Genomic DNA, 24,533 nt, shown 5'->3' with positions numbered 1-24,533 from the left:
AAGCTGTGTTTGATTATACTGATTGGACTTGATTAGGAAAGCCACAACCTGTCGATAGAGAGACCTGACGCTCCCAGTGCATGTCAGCGCAATGAGAATCATGATGTCAAAGGAACTGCCTGAAGAGCTCAGCGACAGAATTGTGCAAGGCACAGATCTGGCCAATGTTCAAAAAAAATTCGTCTGCTGCCTTAAGGATCCTAAGAGCCAGTGGCCTCCATAATCCTTAAATGAAGATGTTTGGGAGCGCCCCAGAACCCTTCCTAGAGCTGTCCGTCTGGCCAACTGAGAGCCATCGGGGGAGAAGAGCCTTGGTGGCAGAGTGGCCCGACGGAAGCCTCTTCCTCATGGTAAGACACATGAAAAAAACACTGAAGGACTCCAAGATGTGAGAATTCTATGGTCTGATGAGACCAAGATAGAACTTTTTGGCCTTAATTCTAAGCGGTATGTGGGGAAGAAAACCAGGCACTGCTCATCACCTGTCCAATACAGTCCCAACAGTGAAGCATGGGTGGTGGCAGCATCATGCCTGTAGAGGGTGTTTTTCAAAGCTGCAGGGACAGGACGACTGGTTGCATCGCAGGGAAAGATGAATGCGGCAAAGTACAGGGATATCCTGGACAGAAAACCTTCTCCAGAGTGCTCAGGAACCTCAGACTGGGGCCGAAGGTTCACCTTCCAACAAGACAATGACCCTAAGCACACAGCTAAAATAATGAAGGAGTGGCTTCACCAACAACTCCGTGACTGTTCTTGACTGGCCCAGCCAGGAGCCCTGACTTAAACCCAATTGAGCCATCTCTGGAGAAGAGACCTGAAAATGGCTGTCCACCAACGTTTACCATCCAACCTGACAGAACTGGAGATGGATCTGCAAGGAGGAATGGCAGAGTACCCCAAATCCAGGTGTTGAAAAACTTGTTGAATCTTTCCCAAAAAAGACTCATGGCTGTATTAGATCAAAAGGGTGGGTGCTTCTACTAAATACTGAGCAAAGGGTCTGAATACTTTTGGGAGTGGACCATGTGATATTTTAGTTTTCTTTTTAATAAATCTGCAAAAATGTCAAACAATTCTGGGTTTTTCTGTCAATATGGGGGTCTGTGTGTGTACCTTGATGAGGAAACAAATGAACTTAAATGATTTTGGCTGCCAACCCATAACAAAGAGGTGAAAAATTTAGGGGGTCTGAATACATTTCCGTACCCACTGTGTATATATACACTAAGTAGTAATGTTTTACTTTTTTTTTTTATGCAAACAAGGAAATCTCTATTTAATGAGACTAATGCCAAGGCAAAAAAACATATTTAGAATCAATGTTTTCCCAGTATCTAGAAAAGTTACTATTTAATGCAAGGTGAAGAAAACATTTGGGGCTTCAACACCATCTTACCTCCATGGCATTGGTTTAACATCAGGGTTAATCTAAAAAGGTATTTTCTCAGGGGAATTTTTCTCTGGTCATTGCAACCTTAAATATATATAGAGAAAAAAAAAAACAGATGTGCAAAAAAAACAAAACTACTGTATGTTGATTATTTTTGTTGTGTTTTATAACAATAATAAAAAATCCTACCTCAAAAACAGTCCCCCAAAATCAATATGCAGTATCTTTCCACTGAGGCCTGTCCAACATCAGATTGGAAGGATGTCTGTGGTTGGAGGAAAAAAAAGATTATGCATGATCAAATTAATGAATGAATTAAACTAGTTTGATAAGAGTTAAGCAATAATTTCAATTTTAGTTTGGTACCTGTCCCCAAGCCCTAAGATATAGCCAACCATGGGACATGACAGCTAGTGAGCGGGTGTAGTTGGTCCTCCTATCAAACCAAACCTGTATGAAGAGTTAGCCATTTTTAATTAATTAATTAAAATAATAAAAGAATGAAAAAGTGATCAATTGAATCTCATTTTTATAATTTTTTCTTAAAACAACCACATTTATATAGAGACAATAGTGTGTGGTGTGTATATATATATTATATATATATATATATATATATAGATATATATATATATATATATATATATATATATATATATATATAAAATGGTATAAATTTCACCACTAACAGAAAAATTGACTCAGTAAAATGTGGATCTAAAACTCTTGATGAAATGTCCATGTCAGATAACCTTTAAGTAACTTTGCAACTACATGTCAACTAGCAGTCAACTAGCAGTTATTAGAATACACTGTCTGCTTAATATCTGCTAACAAATGATTTTTTATGGTCCTCAACAGACATTCTACTGACTATAAGTAACTTTGCCATGTCAAATTATTCTACTAACCCTAACCTAACAGTCTACTAACAGTCAAGTCACCTTTACTTCTATAGCACGTTATACAGTACAGATTGTGTCAAAGCAGGCAATCATAGGGATACACAGGAAAGAGCAGAAGGAATGGAAACTCAGCTATGGAGAAAATTCAGATTTTGCTGTAAAGCGTTCTAAAAAGGCAATAGTGTCTTATTTAGCTCAAGTCAGTTAAGTTCATAATACTCGAATGAGAGTTAGTTGACATAGTGTCAAGTCCAGTTATAGTTAGTCGAGAATGTTCTAAAGTGGAGTAGTATCAAAATAACCCTCTGTAACCCTCTATAGACACACTGACAATAGAACATCTACTGGCTATTTAAATTTTTTTTTTTTTTACAGTTACACTGTATATATAATTATTTTTTTTAATACTTTGTTACATTTTAGACACAATATTGTCTGTTTTTGTCAGCAATGAACAAAGACACAGAAGAACTGTGTAAACCAGCATTTTTGAATGAATCAATTACTCAGTCACGTGCTTTGTTCCTGAAATGAATTAGCTGCTTAATGAAAACTGGTTAAATAAATGACTTGATGATTGACTTGGCAACTTGGCACTACTTACTGGAGGCTTTAGTTTCATAATTAAAGCATTATTTCAATTTTTTAATTAATATTCTAATGTTCAAAAAACGATTTTTTAAAACAGCATTTTCATCTAGTCCACAATAGGCTTAAACCAGCCAAAAGTACCCCCACAGCACATATAATTGGAGAGCGCACATACTCCCAGCAACACAATGTCTAATTAAGAAAAATATTGCAACTGCATAAAAAAAATTTAGGGGCACTATGAAAACATTTTTATGAATAAACTGGAACTATGAATAATTTTAAACCATTTGGTGTAAATGTCTCCTTGTGTCCCTTTATTAAGGGACAAAAAAAACACATTATTTGATACATATCAAATCATGTGTTTTTTCCTTAATAAAGGGAACAAGTTTAAACAAGTCCACTAGGTTTTTAAATATTTATGCTTTAAAATCTATGTAATAATTATTTAATAATTATGTAATTGTAATATTTCAATAATTATGGTAATTCTAATACATACTCATACACATACTTAAGACTTAAACATATATACTGTATATATAGTCGTCATAAAAGTGTGGTATTCTTTGATTGCGATTGCGAACTGCTCTGAAACCGCCAACACTAGAACAGGGGTTGGCAACCTTTTGGGTATGAAGTGCCATTTTTAAGTTTTTTGATTAACCGCTGTCCACCCCCATCCCCTTTAAACAAAACAAAACAAAAATATTCAAGCTGTATTTATACAGTACATAATCATTTTTTAAATGTTCAGATAAAATAAATATTTCTGGAACATATATCTTAAATATTTCTGGAACATATTCGGTTATTAAAATCCCAGCCTTTTGAAGTTTAATAATCACATTAGACAGTATCCACATTTTTGCCCCCAAATTTAAGTCCTCTTAAAATTATAATTAAGATGTTTGATATACAATTGAACATTAGGAGTTTTAAGGACCATGTGTTTTTGTGCAATGTGTGTTTTTTTTTTTTTTTTTTTTTTTTTAACTCAAGTGCTCCTAAATAAATTTTACAATTCGCCCACATCTATTTGAGCCCTGAGATGAAGTGACTGGAATGGACTTTGGTCAGAAAATATGACCATAAGCTAAATATACAACACAATTTTTTGATGAGAATGAAAGATGATGATGATGATGATGATGATTGCAAACCTCTGAGCTGGGACTCTTAAGCCAGAGCAGTTTGGCCAGGTCATCTCCCGCTGTATTGTTCACTGCATGCTCAAACACCTCTACCTTCTCCATGAGAGTCAAGTGATCATAGTCAGGTGCCATCTGCCATAAATGACACAGTTTTAGTCAACACTTAATTGAATGGGTTATTTAGGAGATCAATTTTACTTCTTAATTTCTTCATGTCCTCCCACACCATCCTCAGTTCGTTTTGTTGTGCCCATGACATAGTTAACTTGTGGGAACATAATAGGCTATGACGTGACAAAGGGGTAATGACATTCTTATGTCTTGGCCATGAGATCCTATGTTAAGGTCACATTCACATACAATTATTTTTCATGTGGCAATCTAGGATAATTAAAAATGATGACATCAGCATTAAGACATTGCTGATGTTATTATATTATATTATATTATATTAGATTAGATGCATAGATATCTCAAAAAGGTATGACAAAAGCTACTTGTTTGGACAAAAATAATCACATTTTTACGAATGAATATTTTGTGGAGCGTTCACTGGTGGGCACTTCTCCACTGTATGGTACGGCATGGCTCGCTTTTAGTTTTTTTTTTTTACAGTGTATGGTACCTGGTACTTTTTTCAGTACCACCTCAGCTGTGGTTCCAAGGCGAAACGGTACCATTATCAAAACGTGACGTGTAAACCCTGATCAGTGATTGGCTGGGGAGAAATCGCCACTATCTGCGTCATTGAACTTGTGACATGAGACACTACAGCCGACAGATTAGATCCACATACCGAGAATGAACAACACCATTCCATCGATATGCTCCACTGTTCTGTGTTTGTTTGAGTCGGGTTTACGATGATGTCACGGCATTAGAGGCGGCGCAACTATAACAACATGTCTATAATCCCGCCCACTCTAAAGCGGTACTAAACTGCAGTGAAAACGCAAACCGATCTGTAGTGTGAAGTGGAAATGAACCAAGCCGAGTATGTTCTGGTGAGAAATAATTTTTGATTAACAAACATGTCCCTTCCCAGGCAATGTATTTTTTTTTAAAGACATTAAAAATATAGACAAACTATGTATATTTTATTTATATATAAAACTACTATAAACAAAAGACAAACATTTTATTTCTAAGTAAAAATGTTCAGTTTTGACTGACTAATAGCAAACAGGAAGCTGTATTTGACAGGTTTGAGACATGTTACCCTAAGCATGATGCGATGTTCAATGTTGAGTAGGATCTTCTTCTTCTCTCGGTAGTCTCGAATCAGTGCGTGCAGCGTGTCACAGTGAGGAACCCAGCCGATCAGACCAGAGTTGGTGGAGAGTGGGATCACAGCATAGCGCTGAATACTGTTCAAAGACATATACAGTAGAGGAAACCAATACAAAACATGAGCCACAAAAATTAGAGCATCAAATTTTGAATCAGTTTGGAATAAGTAGTGTAATTAGACTACTCTCATGTCTACCGAGTATGAGAGCATTGTATATCATCCTCCACAAATATTAGAACCCTTGGTAAATAATGGGCCATAAAAAAAAATATATTTTTAGCTATAAAAAAAATTCTAGAACAATTTAATGTGAAATAATTTAAATATTTTTTCCCTAAAATGTTTGCCTAGAAATTCTTATGAGTGAAAATCTAACTGAAGTATCTTTTGATTCACATGGTATGTTTTTAAGTTCTCCTGAGTGATCAAAAACCTAATCTTAAATTTAAACTTAACCTAAAATGATAAAGTATGATTTTCTGTTTTACTGGGTTTAAATATGAGGCCAGATTCCTATAGTCATGACTATGAGAAAGTCCTGACAACAGAATAATTACTCTATGTGAATAACAGGTTGAGGATGACACAAATGAAGAAATGGCTACAAGAAATTAGCTCAATCTTAAAAAAAAAAAAAAAAAAAAAAAAAAGACAAGAGCTTCTGGATAGAAGAATCAACAAAGTTTCTAATTGTCAGGTCAGTTCAAGATTCCTTGCCATATATTGGCTCAACCTTTTTAGAGGACAAGATTCAGAATTTGTGATGTTTCTCATTTGCAGGTTGCTTCGGATAAAACCTTCTGCTAAATAAATAAATAAATGTAACAAGTATGTTGTTACCCCTATAAGTTTTTAAAAACATCTGACATTCATAGTTAGATTTTTGTGAATATTCTAAAATACCAAAAGCACGAGCATCAAACACATTTATACTTTGTTTTGCTCATATTTATATCATATTTTTGCTTAAGGTGGACATATTTGAGGAGGCCACTATAATACCAGTTCTGCTCAGCAGGTAGCACTGTTGCTCCTTGGTTAGACTACTGGCTGAGCAAACCAGAGCACCCTGAGAAAACATGCCAACACAGAGAAAAACAGGCAAACTACACATATATAGGCTTATATATCTGTGTGTAGTTTGCATGTTCCTCTCTGTGTTAGCATATTTTCTCTGGGTTCTCCGGTTTACTCCATCATCCAAAGACTTGCAGGTTAAGTGGATTGGATATAATAAATTTTTCATAGAAGTAAGTGTGTGGACTGTGTTCCAGCACTAGGGTTTCACGAGTTAGAGTGGTGGGATGCATCTGGACATCCGGCTTAAACTTCAGTAGCAAAAACGTTAACGCATTAAAGTTGGTAAATTCAGTTCAGGTAATTTTTGTTAATCTTTTTAATTTACCCACTTCAGGGAATAGATTCAAAATGTTTATTCAATTCAATGTTCACTGAAGTCCCTGCATTACATTTTTTATGCATTAAAATGTTTTAGTGAAGACATACTTATAGGTTTGCATATTTATTGCAGAATCTGCAAGCTGTTTATCAAATTGTTTATCATATTAAATGTATTGATGTTCAAGCAGGCAACATACTACATTAAGAAAACTTTTGATGGTCATGATGATCTGTGTAAATAGTTATTTTGCATTTGAGAAATATGTAAATAACTTACTGTTGCAAAAGTTATAGTTGATAAGTCTAACTCTTGCAAGGTTTATGTAACTCCTGAAGGGCAGTACAGGTTTACATATGTGCCAGTAATTAAAAAATGCAAAAATACTGGCCGATATACCAGCCATGGTGATACTGTATATTGGTTAACTACTAATTTGTACTGGTATTGTACTTCTTGTGTCAAAACATTCTGAATCTATTTAGCACTGATTCCACTCATCAGAAAAACTAAAAACTAAAAGAAAACTAGAAAAAACTAAATTATCTTAAGTAATTTTTGAAAAAATACACAAGATATCAATATATTATTTGCTTTAGCTATTATTTGCTTTGCTTTAGTCTTGTTTGACTTATATAATTTGTTTCAAAGAATGACATTTTCTGTGATTCTCTGATGCCTGAATACAAGAGGCTTGCCTCAGATTCTTGCGCAGGGAGGCTGGGTCATTAGCCAGTAGAGTGTTCACTAAGCCAAAAAGCTGCATGACCCTCTCGTCTTGCCGTAGATCCTCATGACCCTTCAGCAAGAACATGAATTCATGACCGTTACTACCTGCAGGATGCAGAAAAGAACAGAACAGAGAAAGCTTTGTCTCACCATATCAAATGTCACACATGCATTCACATTTATATTATATGTTTGTATGGAAAAAAGACAATAAAATTAAAGCTTGCACTCATAAAAACAACCCTTTTTCACAAACTAGAAAACTAAAACTAAACTTTTTTTTTTTTTGTGAACGAATCGTTCTTTTTGAACAAATCTTTTAGGTGAACGAATCGTTCTCGTTCACATAATCCATTGACTCATATTTCTTGTTCACTGAAATTCCTCCCTTCACAGCAACGCGGTGCTATTCGCAGTGCATGCGCAGCTCGGTGAACCGGGTAGATCTGTGAACTGTTTCATCCTTTCAAAGAATTACTCAAGCTCGAGCCAATAGCCTTCGAGTATGAGATGTAACGGTGCATGTGATTTGTTGAATGTAGTGAACGAATACGCCCTTCACTGAACGAGTGTCGTTTGAGTCTGAACGAGATCGAGAGATCTTCTCGTTCGTGAACGAGTTGAATGAACTGGTACATCTCGTTTGTGAATGAAATGACTGAACTGGTACATATGTCGTTCCTGAACGAGTTGAATGAACTGATACATCTCGTTCGTGAATGAAATGAATGAGAGTATAGCGGGTCAGTCAACCATTTAGCATGTCAATCTCAATCAGCAATCAGCAGATACAAAGCGCAGTTATAGGTACTGTGCACATACGCTTGTTTTCATATTTAGCCTACAGAACATAACTCCACATTTAATCCCTGATTTATTAATGTGAATATATTATATATGAACTGTCTGACCAAACAATAAAATGTTAATTATGCAAGAAAACCTTGTGCTTTGTTCATCTGAACAACTTATTTAGACTTTATTTAATGTGATTATGCACACATTTAAATATAGCCAAATCAGTTTTTGTAACAAGTGAATACATTCCTTGACTTAAGACATAACACATAAGACACTCTTTTTCACCACCTGCTGGCGTATTTATGTAATATGAAGAAATGATCACTGAACGAATCAGTGAACGAATCTGAACGAATCAATTTGGGGAACGAACTGAAAATGAATGAATCTCTTGGTGGAAAAAAATTTCCACCACTAGAAAATGACTAAAAAAAAACAAAACAAAAAAAAACACCGTATATCCTCATTTTTTTTTTGACATTTTTTGTATTTGTGTCTGTTGTTAATTTTCATTGCCCCTAGTATTTATAACAGCCTATGCGAAACAGCTCATTTTCATTTGTGTCTTACCCATGATTGTGAGTTTGCGTGGCCGCTGTTTGGAGGTGATGACCTGCAATGAGGGAGCAATAGACTGAATACGTATGATTGGCTGATTGGGGTCATATGTTCCAGGCACGGCCAACTCCAGATCACGACACATAAGTAGTTTAGGTGAGACGTACTGAAGCTCTAGTGAAGTAAGCTGTGGACAAAGAAATGTGCATGAATACATAATTTTATGCAACATTACTAAATTATAACCTGACAAGAGTAAGTGGTTATTTTTAAAAGTGCACTTCTTTTCACAGCTGATATTGTATAAACACTGTCAGATATTTATAACAACAAAATATAATCTGGTTATATTAACCCTCTGGAGTCTAAGGGTATTTTTGGGGCCTGGAGAAGTTTTGTCATGCCCTGACATTTGTGCTTTTTTCAGTTTCTTATAAATATCTAAATGGCTAAAGTCTAATCTCACTGTAATCAGCACAAACTGGGCTATAATAATATGTGAGCAGCATGTATGTACATGATTGTGTTTTTGAGAAAAAAAATGTTATGCGTGGTTAGTGAAAAACTAAAAATGTTAAATCACTTGAATAAGGCAATAAAACACATATAGAACATTGGTTCCCGGGACTTTTGAGAACTGGAGCTTGTAGCCTAGAATTTTTTTTTTCTAAATGATGTGAAAATCATCTTGTTTACTCACTTACAGAAAACAATATATTGATTTAAATTTTCTAAGACACTTTTTGTTGGTAAAAGTCATATGCGCGTAGTAGGCGTCAACTATCATGAATTCACACCTGAGAAGACAAAGGCCTGCATAATGAGCTGCATAATGAGCCATTCAGTCAGCTGTGTCACTGAGAGGGATGAGTTACAAGAAAGAATGTGAGGACAAAATAAATGTATATAATTTTATGTTTGTAGTTTATTTAGAATATATTTAATTATCCCACAAATAATTTAATATTCACTTGTGAGTGCAGTTTAAACAGTTTATTAGGAAAAATCAAAGCTGACTTTCAAACTGATTTTTTTGCATCATTACTCCAGTCACACAATCCTTCAGAAATCCTTTTAAAAATCTTTTAAATCTTTTATTTACATTTATTGTTATTATTATCATTATTATTATTATTATTATTATTATTAATAATGTTGAAAAGAGCTGAGAATATTTTTTTAAGGTTTTTTAGGGGGGATAAATTGAAAGAACAGCAATGATTGTTACATTTGTTACAGTTACATTTATTGGTACATTTATATTATTTACATCAAGCTTTTGAATGGTATAGTAGTGTATATTGTTATTGAAACTTCATAATATTTCACTTGATTATACATTTAGTCAGGAATTATAGTTTGGAAAAAGTCTTTGGAAAAAGTCTAACTAGTAAAATGTTTACACGTTATGTGAAAACTAGTACAAGTATATAAATAAATAAATAAGAGACTTACTCATTTTATGATCTCTGCTGAATAAAGTGCTTCGTTCTTTTTTCTGAGGAAATCCAAATCCTCAACCACATCACATCTTTTTGGGGGTGAATTATGTCTTATTCCTCTCATCGCGAAGCAAACAGTAAAATAAAAAAAACTTGAAGAACAGTTTTGCTGTTGTCTTCTGTTGTGTGGGCGTATTCAAAAGCCGCGCGCTTCAGTGAAACATTTGAATCTCAATAGCGCGCTCGGCGCGGGGGCGTGATCACATTAGAAGATAATGAAGGGAGACGTGAAAAACGGACATCGCGTTGTTTTCATATGGATTACTTTATCACAGAATATTTGTTTTCAGCAGCACTTGTTTGGTTTAGAAGTAGACATGTCAGGCTTTCTATAGATATCTCTCTCATGTCTCTTCGTTGAGTATTCACTGAGTTACAGTTCATTTTAATGACGCATTTGTAACTGAAGATCAGCGCAGACAAAGGCTGCAGGCAGCACTCCTTGTTTGTTATCTTTATTTTATAAGTGCACAAAGTTTTGTTGTTATTATATCTGTATACAAAAAAAAGTAGACCCTTTACAGATTCGATTGATGTATTGCTCTTATCTGTACGATCAAAACTGAAAGTGTAATTTAAGTTCTTTTCGGGGTTATCAGGAGAAAATACCCCAAAACGCGTATACGCGTTAATCGACTCCAGAGGGTTAAAGTCAGTCTTCATCCTGAAAATATTCTTTCCATAATTTACCTGCTATGAGTTTAACACACATGCCTCTTGTGAGTTTGATTGCTTTTACCATTGTAAAAAATTTCTGTTCTCAATCCCAAATAAAACTGAAATTTAGAATTTTTTAATTTTAAAAACAATATTAACATTTAGGACATCATAATTTATGATATTGCTTCAGGCTCATGTAAGTGATCTAATGACGATTTTGAGCAAGAAACACTACTGGCAAACCTGTGGCAGCTGTTTGGAGATCCTGCGGAACACATGGTAGTACAGGTCCCAGGCCTGCGTCAGGTCCTTCACGTTACCTGATCGCATGTACTTTCTGCACCAGTCCTGCGCCTCCATCAGGTCTCGGCCATAAGCCTGAAACCCCAGCCACAGTTATAAAAAGGAAAGATAGCTCAAGTCACCATTATTTATATACAATTTTATACAAAAGAGATTGTTTCAAAGCAGCTTCACAGGACAATAACAGAATCAGAGACTTTTCATCAAATATAAGGCAAATCCAAATTCTGCTGTAAAGCAGCTCTAACAAGACAATAGTGTCATTATACAGCTCCAGTCAGTTCAGTACTGATTTAGTTCAGTTCAATAAGTGTCAATTATGAACAAATCAGAATCAGAATCATTATCCACTTCTATGATTATTGTGTGCAAAACTATGGATTGCAAAATTCACTGTTTAATAAAAACTTTCAGAAACATTCGTTCTAAAAATGGCACTGGTATGGTTTTAAAATATCAAGTATCTCTACATTTAATATTAAAACCACTTTCTTCAGGATTACCAAAAAACTTTTACATCCATTTTACTTCAATGAACAAACGATCATTTAACCTTCATTCCCGAAATAAAAAAAATAAGGCTTTTAATAACTAAATCCACTTCACTTCACTATTACTCTTTAACAGCGATGCTATAGAAATAAACAAATCTACCACAAAAAAGGAAGTGCAAAAACCAAATTCTAGAGATAGCCACCTGCTTGTTTCTTTGACGCATCAGGTCTATATACTGGAGATGATATTAGCCCAGTCCTGTCAACACTGCACTGGCTCCCTATCAAACATCATATAGATTTTAAAATCTTGATTATTTACTTATAAAGCCCTGAATGGTTTAGCACCTCAGTATTTGAACGAACTCTTGTTACATTATAGTCCTCCATGTCCGCTGTGTTCTTAAAACTCTGGCAATTTGATAATACCTAGAATATCAAAGTCAACTGCGGGCGGCAGATACTTCTCCTATTTAGCGCCTAAACTCTGGAATAACCTACATAACATTGTTCGGGAGGCAGACAGACTCTTGCAGTTTAAATCTAAATTAAAAAACCCATCTCTTTAACCTAGCTTACACATATCATACTAATACACTTCTAATATCCAAATCCGTTAAATGATTTTAGGCTGCATTAATTAGGTAAACCGGAACCGGGAACACTTCCCATAACACCTGATCTACTTGCTACATCATTAGAAGAATGGCATCTACTCTAATATTAGTCTGTTTCTCTCTTATTCCGTGGTCACCGTAGCCACCAGATACAGTCTGTATCCAAGTCAGAGGGTCACTGCAGTCACCCGGATCCAGTACATATCCAGCCCAGATAGTGGATCAGCACCTAGAAAGGACCTCTACAGCCCTGAAAAGACAGCGGAGACCAGGACAAGCAGAGCCCCAGAGGCCGATCCCCTGTAAAGACCTTGTCTCAGATGACCACCGGGACAAGACCACAGGAAACAGATGATACTTCTGCACAATCTGACTTTGCTGCAGCCTGGAATTGAACTGCTGGTTTCGTCTGGTCAGAGGAGTTCAACAGAGTGAACAGAGGAGTTCAATGACGCATCGATGGAGTTTTGGTTCCTTGCCGCTGTCGCCTCTGGCTTGCTTAGTTGGGGACATTTCATTTACAGCGATATCGTTGACAAATTATTGCACAGATACTATTTTAAACTGAACTGAGCTGCATGATGACATCACTGAATTCAATGATGAACTGCCTTTAACTGTCGTTTTGCATTATTGACACATGTTTTTCCTAATTAATGTTGTTCAGTTGCTTTGACGCAATCTTTTTTGTTTAAAGCGCTATATAAATAAAGGTGACTTGACTTGACTTGAAATGGATTTATATGCAAAATGTCAATATTCTCACATTACTTAATATTTGTCACAAGTACATTTTTAAATTGTTTTTTATTATTGATGTAAGTATTATGTAATTAATTAATATTTTTATAATGTAAATTTGTAACATCCTTAAAAACCATTAAAAAATTTACAGTGAGTCAATTTCAAAACGTGGGATAGTCTTAGGCTACAGTCTACACATCAAAAATTAAAAGAAAGACCTTTACACAAAGGCTCTTACTGCATGCTATTGTTATTACACAGTCACATGCCTTTACGGTGTGACCAAAAATGGAAACAGCAGCCGTTAACTGTGCCATCCGGAGCGAGCAGTGGTCCACTTTGAAACACGCGTGAACTACAAAGCCTATTTTACCTAATGAATAAGAGTTAAGCTTCAAATGGGCAACATCACCGAATATGTAAACGTTTGGATTTGTCCCAAATGAGAGAGCCCAACCTTACCTTATGTTGCGCTTTAAATTATTATTAATTTTTTTGTTTGTTTATAGCCTAGCCTATATTATTATTATATACTGCAATTATATTTATCCATTAGAGTTATATATTTTTAATTCTTGTTCTGATAAATTTGTTATATTTAAAGGATTTGTTGTAAAGTGAATGGATCTAAAAATGTCCTGTTGGTACATTAGCCTACAACATTATTAGGCCTGCCGTTGTTATTTCTGAATGTAATAAAATGCAGCTTATACATGACTTAATACATGAAAATAGGCGATTAATCGGTTAAAATTTGTTACTGTGGGTAATAACAAATATACATTATATACTTAGGAACTGAGTCTGGGCCTAATTTAGGCTATGTTGTTAACTATTTACAAGTTTCGTTTATGTCAGCATTTTATCCTTTTTTTTTCCCCATTGCATCTGAAAATTACTTTGTGGATGCACATTCACTCCGCGCACTCAGGAGCAGAACCTGCCTCCCACGTTGCTCAGCTGTGGACGATTTAAAAATGTTTGATATAAAGGTTGCTGTCCCATTTTATATATCGTTCCTTTAAAAAAATCTAATTATATTGTTAGTTTTATGCTAACATGCAATCAATGTCTTCGGATACTATATAAGTTACAAGTTAATTTAGGCTATTTCACATGCACTGTGACATTTTACCGTTTCAATTTATAATCTCCATGAGATTTTAAAGTCAGTTTAGTAGTATTGAAATTCAAGCTGAATCTAGTACAAAAAAAGGTTTTAATTGCTTAAATTATTTCTTTGAATTAATAATATGTATCATGACTTTTTCATCATATCATTTTTTACGAGCTGTATTCATTTTCCAGTTCGGAAACCAAGCACACACTTTTTTCTTCTTTTTTTAAAAAATCTATTATTCGCTCGCATGTATCCTACAATGTTTTTTTTTGTTTTGTTTTGTTTTTTTTGAGGAAGGTGCCACTGTCAGGGGAGTCAAAATATAATTACATTATCATTAGAGTTGCCAATTAACTTCAGAAATGGGAAAATAAGGGATAATTGAGATTATTTCTTTTATTCTTTATTTATAATGTTTATGCTTGTAGAAAATACGTGTTTATTCTTTAAGAAACTAAGGGAAAGAATAAGGGAGGATCCAAATATTTGTAATGATAATATATTTGTAATAATATAGGCCTATATCTGTCTGCAGTTAAAAAGTTATCATATTTGTTTTGCTTCACCCATTTATGTAGGCTACAATTATTCTAAAAAAATAAAATAAAATAGAATAAAAATAAATAATGGTGCATTTTACCATTATAGAATTGGGGTAGTAATTTAGGAGGTGAAAATACTGTGAAATTACAAATGGCATGGAATTTTAAAGCATAACAACTGAAGGTCTATGAAACGTTAGTCAATAAAGCATTTTTTAAACAATGGCACTTACAGTTTTGAACTAAAATATTGTTTCAACCATATAGCCTGTGAATAAACAAAATGCATAATTTTCAGTGAAAGAACACTGAGAGAGTGTAGGTTGCTTCTGGTGTTTGGATTTGTACTTCAATATAATGAGGTCCAAGTTTAAAAATAGCCTACACTAGGTTTTTTTTTTCTTTTTTTTTTCTCTCTCTCTATTTAACAGCATTCATTTACAATGAAATATGTTTTCCTTCAGGTAGGCTGAATGTTTTCCTGCCTTGCAAAAAGTTTAGGTTCATGATCAATAAGTTGTATTTGCCTCAAACTGATTTTTTAAAATCAAAATGCTGACGGTGAACCTGAGTGCCGTTAGCGCGAGTCTCGCTCGCTGTGAAGCAGGAGCAGCTGACGGAGGATTCCGCTTGGTCTTAAAGCCTTCCTCAAATGCCTACGATCACAAATAACAATGATTTTTTGCAAAAATAATGATTAATTATCAATTGATCATTTGTTATTATTATGATCTGGTGAAAATAATAATATGGGCTGCGAGAAAATAATGAATTTAAAAAGTAGGTCTGCTGTGAGTGCAGGCATGTTTCAACCCACTAACATGACAACACACTATTCCTTGCAGCCGTTAGTTGACTCCAGATGGTTTAAGATGGAGGGGGTTGTTTTTTTTGGGTAGTTCTGTAGCCTATAGCTTGTGGGGGTTGAAATAAAGGTGTTAATCTCTTGCTCTTGCATATGGACAGTATCTTATGAGGGTTTCAGGTTTGCAAAGTCAAAAATGCATCGGCATTTTGGGTTTAGGACAACTTTGATGAAAGGTTTTGATCCACTTCAAAGGTTGACTACTGTATAGTGCAATATCGTTTTTTAGTTATTATAACTTAATTTCAGAGGAAGTTGCCTTAACTAAAAAAATAAAAAAAAATAAAAATAATTGCAAACTGTTGCCTTAATTTTATTTTGTTGCGTCCATACAATATTTTTTAGAGTGTGAAATATAAATTCTCACAGAATGTAACCTATGTATTACCAATATATTGAACCATTTTTTTTGTGTTTTTTTTTTTTTTTTTTTTAATACCCAAACATCAGTCCAGACATCAGTAAAGTATCTGTCGATGAACATGTTTCTATAGGCTATTTTAGATTTGGGAAATACACATGCGTTACAGACGTGACAAAAAACATTTTTTTGGAGGGAAGACAATATATTTTGTAGACTTTCTGTGATTTACAGTGCACAAACCAGAAGCAACAATATCTGCAGAGAAGGGTTGGCGATTCTCAAAACATAAAATATCAATTTTATTTCAATTTCCGTTTTTGTGTTTCAGAGGAAAAATCAATGTTAAACCTCTGAGGTCTAGGGGGTTTTGGGGGGCCTGGAGAAGTTTTGACATGCCCTGATTTTGTGCTTTTTTCAGTTGCTTCTAAACATATACATGGCTAAAGTCTGAAAACACCATATTCAGTACAAACTGGGCTACAATAATATGTAAATAGCATGTATGTACATTATCGTGTTTTTGGGAAAACAACGTTTATGCATGGTTAGTGAAAAACTAAAATTTTGAAGTCACTGAAATAAGGTCATAAAACAAATACACAAACATTTGTTCAGAAGACTGTCAAACCTGGAGCTTGTAGCCTAGAATTTTTGCTTCAAAATGATGTTAAAATCATCTTGTTTACTCACTCACAGAAAACAATTGATTAATTAAAATTTTCTAAGACACTTTTTGTTTGTAAAGGGCATATGCGTGAGTAGGCATCAACTATCATGAATATCTGTGTGATTCACACCTGAGAAGACAAAGGCCTGCATAATGAGCTGCATAATTAGCCGTTCAGTCAGGTATGTGACTTAGAGGGAAGAGTTACAAGAAAGAATGTGAGGACAAAATAAATGTATATATTTTTATGTTTGTAGTTTATTTAGAATATATTTAATTATCCCACAATATAATTTGAGATTCACTTGCAAGTGCAGTTAAACAGTTTATTAGGAACATTCAAAGCTGACTTTTAAAGCTGAATTTTTAGCATCATTACTCCAGTCACACGATCCTTCAGAAATCCTTCTAATATGCAGATTTTCTTCTGCTATCAAGGAGAGGAATGTCTGTACTTCATCAACAGAGCACGAAAAAAGTTGCGCTTGTCCAAAACAGTCAGTCATATATTTTTTTCAGGTTTTTTTGATAAATTGAAAGCGAGACTGGATGCTGAAACAATAAAATAAAATAAAAAAACTTGAACAGTCTCACTGCTTTGTTTTCTGTATGGGCGTTAACAAGCCGTGAGCTTCAAGTGGAACATTAAAATATCAATACTGCGTTCAGCGCGTGGGTGTGGTCACATTAGATATACTGAAGGGAGACGTGAAAGACGGACATCGCATTGTTTTCATATGGATTACTTTATCACAGAATATTTGTTTTAAATAATGCTTAGTTTAAAAGTAGACATGTCAAGCTTTCTATAGATATCTCTCTCATGTCTCTGTGTTGAGTATTCACTGAGTTACCGTTCATTTTAATGATGCGTTTCTAAATGAAGATCACCGCAGACCAAGGCTGCAGACAGTGCACCAAGTGTGTTTTCTTTATTTTATAAATGCACAAAGTTTTGTTGTTATTATGTGTGGATACAAATAAAAGTAGACCCTTTACAGATTTGATTGATGTATTGCTCTTATCTGTACGATCAAAACTGAATGTGTAATTTAAGTTCTTTCCGGGGTTATCAGGAGAAAATGCCTCAACACGCGTATACGCGGGCATCGACTCCAGAGGGTTAAGGCATCTCTCCATTACAGACCATTTTGAAAGCAGAATTTATGCAAAGACGTATAAAAATGTACAATGTTTTGTCTCTCTGGCTGTTTCGGCCAGTTTCTTTGTCTCTTTCTCAGAGGCGCCTAATCTCTCCTGAGAAAAACACAAAACCATGTTATATTGTATGTAATACTAAATAAAATTGCAAAAGCTAAATTAAACGAGGCATTTGTCCTAAAACAGACACTTTGCCTAAACCTGCTCTGCAAGTTTTAAATTCTCAACACACTCTCCATATGAAAGAGCAAGAGATCCACACAATTATTTTAACCTCCAACAAGCTATATAGAACTACCCCCAAACCCCAACCCCCTTCAGCGGGACTGAATTCATTTACACTACTGTTGCTTAGTGTAAAATGGACGTGCTCTCTCTCTCTCTCTCTCTCTCTCTCTCTCTCTCTCTCTCTCTCTCTCTCTCTCTCTCTCTCTCTCTCTCTCTCTCTCTATATATATATATATATATATATATATCTCTCTATATATATAAATCTGTCACATTAACCAGCACACTGCAGATTACACACAGATTACATCTATATTCATTATTTTATATATTATTTCATTATTAAAAAAAATGTTGCTGAAATCACTGACTAGATTCTTCCACTGGACTACCAACTTCCCTTTTCCATAGCGCATGCAAGACAGACTTGCTCTTCATTCATCTCACTTTGCAATAATAAAAACAACATATAATTCTTGTGTGTTTATTATAGTGTTCAAATGCTGATATAATACAGGCCTATTTTTTTTCATAATGAACTGGACTGCCAGTGAGCATGCTGCTTTTGTGCTGCTTTTGATGAATAACCTAGAGCAAAAATGACTTATAGCACCGATGATAATAGCACCGTTTATTTTTCAACCTCACATAAAAATTATTAATGGGACAAAAACACATTTTTATTGTAATAATAGGCTATATAACTTTTTTAAAAGTCATTTACAAAAGCACAACGTTTTGTTGATATTGTGAGTGCACACAAAAATAAGGGTACACCATTTACAGTTCCGAATGTTATATTAGTCTTATCTGTATGAGCAAAAATGACACCATACTTCAAGTTGTTTCCACTTTTATGAAGAACAAAATGAAGTGATCGAGACGGCTCCATGCGCTTCAGCTTCCACTCTCCGCACAAACACTTAGATATACGCCTAACAGCGCACTTTTAAATGTTTAAAATAACATTGTAATATGCTTTAAGTGTTTTATAACTAGTGCAGATCTAGATTTTATAAGTCGTGATGATTTGAGAATGCTAAATTGATCAAACGTGATCAACTCAGCTGTCTGTCGCTATCCGCTTGGTCATCACTCAAAAAAAAAACACTTGAATTTAACAAACAAAAAATTTTCCAAACATTTTTCTAAATTAATTATTAATGAAACAATAAGACATAAAACTCTGCAATTAAAAACAAAACTGAACTATTTTAATGGCTGCAACAGCAGCTGTGTAATTAAGTTAGAGAGAGAAAAAAGACACAGGCTCCAGTCGGACTCGGGCCGAGGATACGCTGTTGGCCAATGGCCAGCTATAGGTTTGAGGCCCGTGCAGGGCTCTACCTACTTTCTGTGTTTGGAAACAAATGTTGTGAATCAGTGGTTGTTGTTTAATTAAATTACAAAATTCTTAAGTTGTAATGTGTTGTCTAAATTAATTTTTTTTTTTTTTTTTTTTTTTTTTTTTTTACATTTTACAGATTCCCCTCAATCTCCCGCACGCCCAAACTCTGTATGCTAAACCGTATTATTAACCGTATGCTAACCAGTATTATTATTATTTTTAATAAATGGTTTCATTATTATTTAAATACGTTTTAATTAATACAAAGGAACAATAAAAAAGTGATACATTTCTTAATTAATGGACATAATTTTTGGGCTCTGTATGCGGGAATAAAATGTGTTAAAAAAAAAGGCCAGATAACGAATAAGTATGCTATGTGTGACCTGCTGAAATACATTAGCGAATTATTAAAAGTGTGCCAAAATGTGTGCTAGAACTAGGCCAAGCCTAACATTTAACAATAAGGCACCGTTTCAATGTTTTTTTTTTTTTGGTATGGGATAATGCAGACCTCCTTAAATGTAATCTAAATATTAATTTTGATTTCTCACAACTTCAGAGTCAGAGTAAATTGCGACGCGAATAGTCTCATGAACGTGCAGCCTTGTACAGAGGACCAATGGCCAAGGTCAGAATTTTTCATTCAAAAACTTTCATTAGCCTGTTGATCGAAATGAAAGCATTTGTTGATTTGAAATAAACTTTCTAAAAAGTAATTTCAAATTCATTTTCTAATGATTTTTAAGGATGTTATAATGTTATATTATAATGTTATTGTTGTTTTATTTCGTTATTTGATCTCCGTTTACAAAACAACATATAATTCCAGTCAGTTTGCAAACTGTCCCTTTGCGCCACCTGAACGACTTTACGACTGACTTGCAGTTAACACCGTATATATAAAATAACATCTTAAGCAAGAACAATACTACAGGCTACAGAATCTTATGATTTGGTTGTATGTTTTTTGAAATTCTTTAATAAAAAATATATCAACTATAACTGACTTTCCTTGGAGATAAGAATTTTACAATTCCCTGATTTTCCATTGACATCTAGTTTTTTTTTTTTCCTTTTAATAATTGGCAATGAAAACATATTTTGTGGGAAACTGGAAATGTAAAGTGAGTATTAATTAATACTGAACATTAATGCAAAGTCAAAAAGACCAAATAATTCTTGGTACATAGCGTTTGCATTTTTGAAGCCTGTTTTGTTCGTAGTCTTAAGAATCATTAAGCAGTTAGATGAAAATTGCAGTGAGCTACTATATTTTTCAGGCATTTGGTAAAACAGCCAATCTCTATAGTTCATGTTACATAAGTACATTTTGAATACTCCTAATGAACTACACTGTATTTACAGTGTGTTCATTTTGTATAGTCACTTTTGGGACATCTTCATTGCTATTATAACATGTAATATGCATAACATGAATAGTATAAAATGAAATATTACCTGATATACACACAATATATAAGAAGCCATGTGTTATTTCTCTATTCTCTTGTTTTTTGACATCTTTATTCAGTGTTAACCTTCAATGTACAATGCACTTTCCTGAGAAAACTAAAGAAAAAAAGATCTTCAAAACATTGGGTTACAAACTTACCTGATTGAAGGATGTTTCTTTCAGAGTTTGTGGCCCTCTCTCCATCATGGCATGAAGGGGCTCCAGGACGGCAAACATTCCTTTGACATTCCTCTCTCCAAAGTACAGACGTGACGCCTCCTCCAGCCCCTCGTGCCACATTTCATGCCACAGAATAGCAACCCTGATCAGCTCCTCACTTACCTAAAGACAGACAGAAACAGTGATATATATGGACCATATGGTGCTTCTACTTGAATTAATTTCTCTTTTGGCAGATGTTTCGGATAATAATTGACCCTTCCCTACACCCTGCCTTAAAAAACATCACTTATCAATGCTACTACTGTACCTTAGTGACTGGTAGCTGTCACTGTCACTATGTTATCAGGCCAGCTTTTGCTCCTTTCGGGTGTTTTTGTATTTCCATTAAGTCTCATCCTCTGAAGGATCTGTGTGTTTAGTTAAAGGTCATGGGACTGAAATGTTGCTTAAATTTTGACAGTTTTTTTGCAAGTTGGAATAGCGTGCAAAACTTTTTTACCTAAGAAAGTTATGGTAACACTTCGTACGAAGCCCATATTTATAATACATTATAAAGGCCCGTTCACACCAAGAACGATAACTATAAAGATAACTATATTAGTGCCACAACAGGGGATGATATCATCTGTTTATACCAAGCGCACACTCTTCTGCCGCTTTAAGTTCTTGAGCTCATTACAGCAGAATTGATACTGATTGGCTGTCAATGTTTTTATTGTTCATCAGCTGGAAAAAAAAAAATGTTTCGGAAAGGGATTCCAACGATATCGTTTCTCTGTGTCTTTACCATTATACTGTAGCTGTGGTGTGGACCCTGCTATTCTTTAATATTGAGAACTATATCTTTAATTATTGTCCTTGCTGTGAACAGGTCTTAAGAGTATTCTTAAGGCATTATAATGAATGCATATTGTGTTATAAAAAACCTTATAATATGTTGTATTAGGGATTTGCAATTAATCGCATTCAATTGTCATGCGCATCTCGTCAGTAAAGCCGGTCCCGTGAGTAGTATATCACCATCACCTGCTTTCAGATTAAGTGGCATTCACGAGATACGCATGACAATGGAATGCTATTAATTGCACAGCCCTATGTTGTATCATCTCATGAGTAATCATAACAACAGTTCCCTTTCAATAATTCACTCGTACTGCGTCTGCTAAGACGCTATGTTGAACTGAAGCCTTATTCAATCACGCAGTGAAACTGCACGTCCATCGGTTCGTGTGGGGTATAGATACGAACCAATGGCTCGGCAGTGGTGCTGCATGAACCTATGGCAGCGAAGCCCACTGAAGCCTGCCAGAATGGGCGAGGCCTCTGGCTATATAAGCGGCCGCTTCGCCACAGGCATTCAGATTTCTGTTCCTTCAGCGATGACGATTCTTCCACACTGATGCAGCGCTCGCTGAGAATTCATGTTCTCTCTGCGCTTGTGGATCGCTTTTTTTTCAGAGAGTGATCTCGCTCCTCGCGCCCACCCGTTTTCTTTTTCCGGTGAGCCGGTGAGGAAAAAACAGCGGGGCAGAGGATTAAAGCGTTGGGATGAGAGTGAGCTCACGCCGGCTCAGCCTCACTTTCTCCACCCAGAAGGGATTCCCCCGTCCTCTTCATTCGGCCTGATCAATGTCCCTCTGCTGCCGTGAGCGATTTGATCTTGTTCGGAGGGAGTGACGAAGAGCTGCTAGATGACAGCATGTGCTGGTCAGATCAGACAGCATGACGGTGTTGTCATACATAAATCACCAAGGCAGGCTGTCATTGACGCAACTCTTCAGGCTAACGTTGTGACTGCTGGAATGGGCCCAGAGCAACCTGGGTTCCCTGAGGGCAGTGCACCTACGAGTTCAGAAGATATGGGAGATCTTCGGCAAAGCGGAAATAGACCTCTTCGCCTCCAAAGACAACTCTCATTGCCCAACATATTTTTCCAAGATCAAGGACACATTGGCCCAGGACTGGCCCAACTGCCTTCTTTACGCTTTTCCTCCGATTCCCCAAGTAATCAGGTGGGTCAGGGATCAGAGATGCAGAGTTCTTCTTGTGGCCCCACTCTGGGAAAATCAACACTGGATAGCCGACCTGTCACAGATGCTGACGGCGGCCCTGTGGAACCTCCTTTCTCAGGCGGGCGGGACAATTTAGCACCCACACCCAGAGCTGTGGGCTCTGCACCTTTGGTCGCTCAACGGGAACCCACGGGACTCCCTGAGTGCATATTAGACACTATTTCACAGGCTAGAGCACCATCTAAAAGACGCCTCTATGCCTCTAAGTGGTCGGTGTTCTCCACATGGCGAAAACCCAGCCTCCTGTGACGTATCAGTGATACTGTCATTTTTACAAGAGCTCTTGGATAAGGGGTGGTCCCCCTCCACGCTCAAGGTCTACGTAGCGACTATACCGGCGTCACACGCCCCTATAGCGGGCAAAAACGACCTTGTCGTTTGATTTATGAGAGGTGCCAGAAGGCTTAATCCCCCTCGCCCTCTTATTATCCCTTCATGGGACCTGCCCACGGTGCTGAGAGCCTTAAAGGGTGCCCCCTTTGAGCCGCTACGATCCATCAGCCTGAAGGGCCTGTTGCTGAAGGCCGCTCTGCTATTGGCACTAGCATCTGTAGAGCACGTGGGTGATTTGCAAGCACCCACGATAGGCCCCAATTGCCTGGAATTCGGGCCTAATGACTCAAAGGTCATCCTGAAACCAAGGCATAGCTATATACCAAAGATGCTCTCCACATCCTTCAGAGCACAAGTGGTTACTCTCTCTGTGATACAAAACACAGAGGAAGATCAAGAGCTGAATCTACTATGTCCTGTAAGGGCACTGAAAGCCTACACGGAGCGCTCTGCGCTGATAAAGCAATCACAACAGCTCTTTGTATGCTTTGGAGGCTGCACCAAAGGGTTGCCGGTCTCAAATCAAAGGCTTTCTAAGTGGATTGTGGACGCGATTCAGCTAGCCTACTCTTCCTTGGGCCTGCAATGCCCCATTGGAGTAAGAGCCCATTCGATGTGAGCAGTCTCTTTGTCTAAGGCATGGTCTAGCGGTGTGACTATCGCAGAAATTTGTGCGGCGGCAGGTTATAATAGAGACGTCCCAGCACTTCATGCTAGGGTACTTTCTGTGTAAGGACACCTTTTGTTACTCAGTCTCATGCTCTTGGCCATTCTTTGCCCAAGACTCAAATGTGCTTGTGTGCGCTCGGTCCCTTAGGCGCCGAGGCGATACGAGCATGGGACAATCAAGCTAGGCCAGATATAACCTCACTGAGCTTATTCTGCTCCTAGTTGCTATTGTCATATCTTGGTATCATATATCAAGGATGATTGCATTGGTCGTTCCCCCCTTCTTAGCACGGCGTGATGGAACTGGGTTCTCATAGTGTCTTAGAAGACGCAGTACGAGTGAAGTTTTTAAAGGTAACGTACTCGGTTACTAACATAACC

The 24,533-nt window shown here is 36.1% G+C and overlaps 1 protein-coding gene across 1 annotated transcript in view; it reads right to left on the bottom strand.

Annotated features, from left to right (window-relative positions):
* Window positions 1–24,533, bottom strand: part of LOC109094977 (mechanistic target of rapamycin kinase) — a 170,037-nt gene that overhangs the window by 16,999 nt on the left and 128,505 nt on the right. The window contains 11 exon segments of the mRNA XM_042761448.1: window positions 1,400–1,488; window positions 1,596–1,629; window positions 1,631–1,658; window positions 1,760–1,791; window positions 1,793–1,843; window positions 4,056–4,178; window positions 5,266–5,413; window positions 7,435–7,570; window positions 8,837–9,011; window positions 11,230–11,364; window positions 21,055–21,237. Of these exon segments, the coding sequence (XP_042617382.1) occupies window positions 1,400–1,488; window positions 1,596–1,629; window positions 1,631–1,658; window positions 1,760–1,791; window positions 1,793–1,843; window positions 4,056–4,178; window positions 5,266–5,413; window positions 7,435–7,570; window positions 8,837–9,011; window positions 11,230–11,364; window positions 21,055–21,237 (1,134 nt within the window).

The sequence above is a fragment of the Cyprinus carpio genome, chromosome A8, assembly GCF_018340385.1.
Source record: "Cyprinus carpio isolate SPL01 chromosome A8, ASM1834038v1, whole genome shotgun sequence".
Lineage (NCBI taxonomy): Eukaryota > Metazoa > Chordata > Actinopteri > Cypriniformes > Cyprinidae > Cyprinus > Cyprinus carpio.
This window is presented reverse-complemented; position numbering and strand designations above follow the sequence as displayed.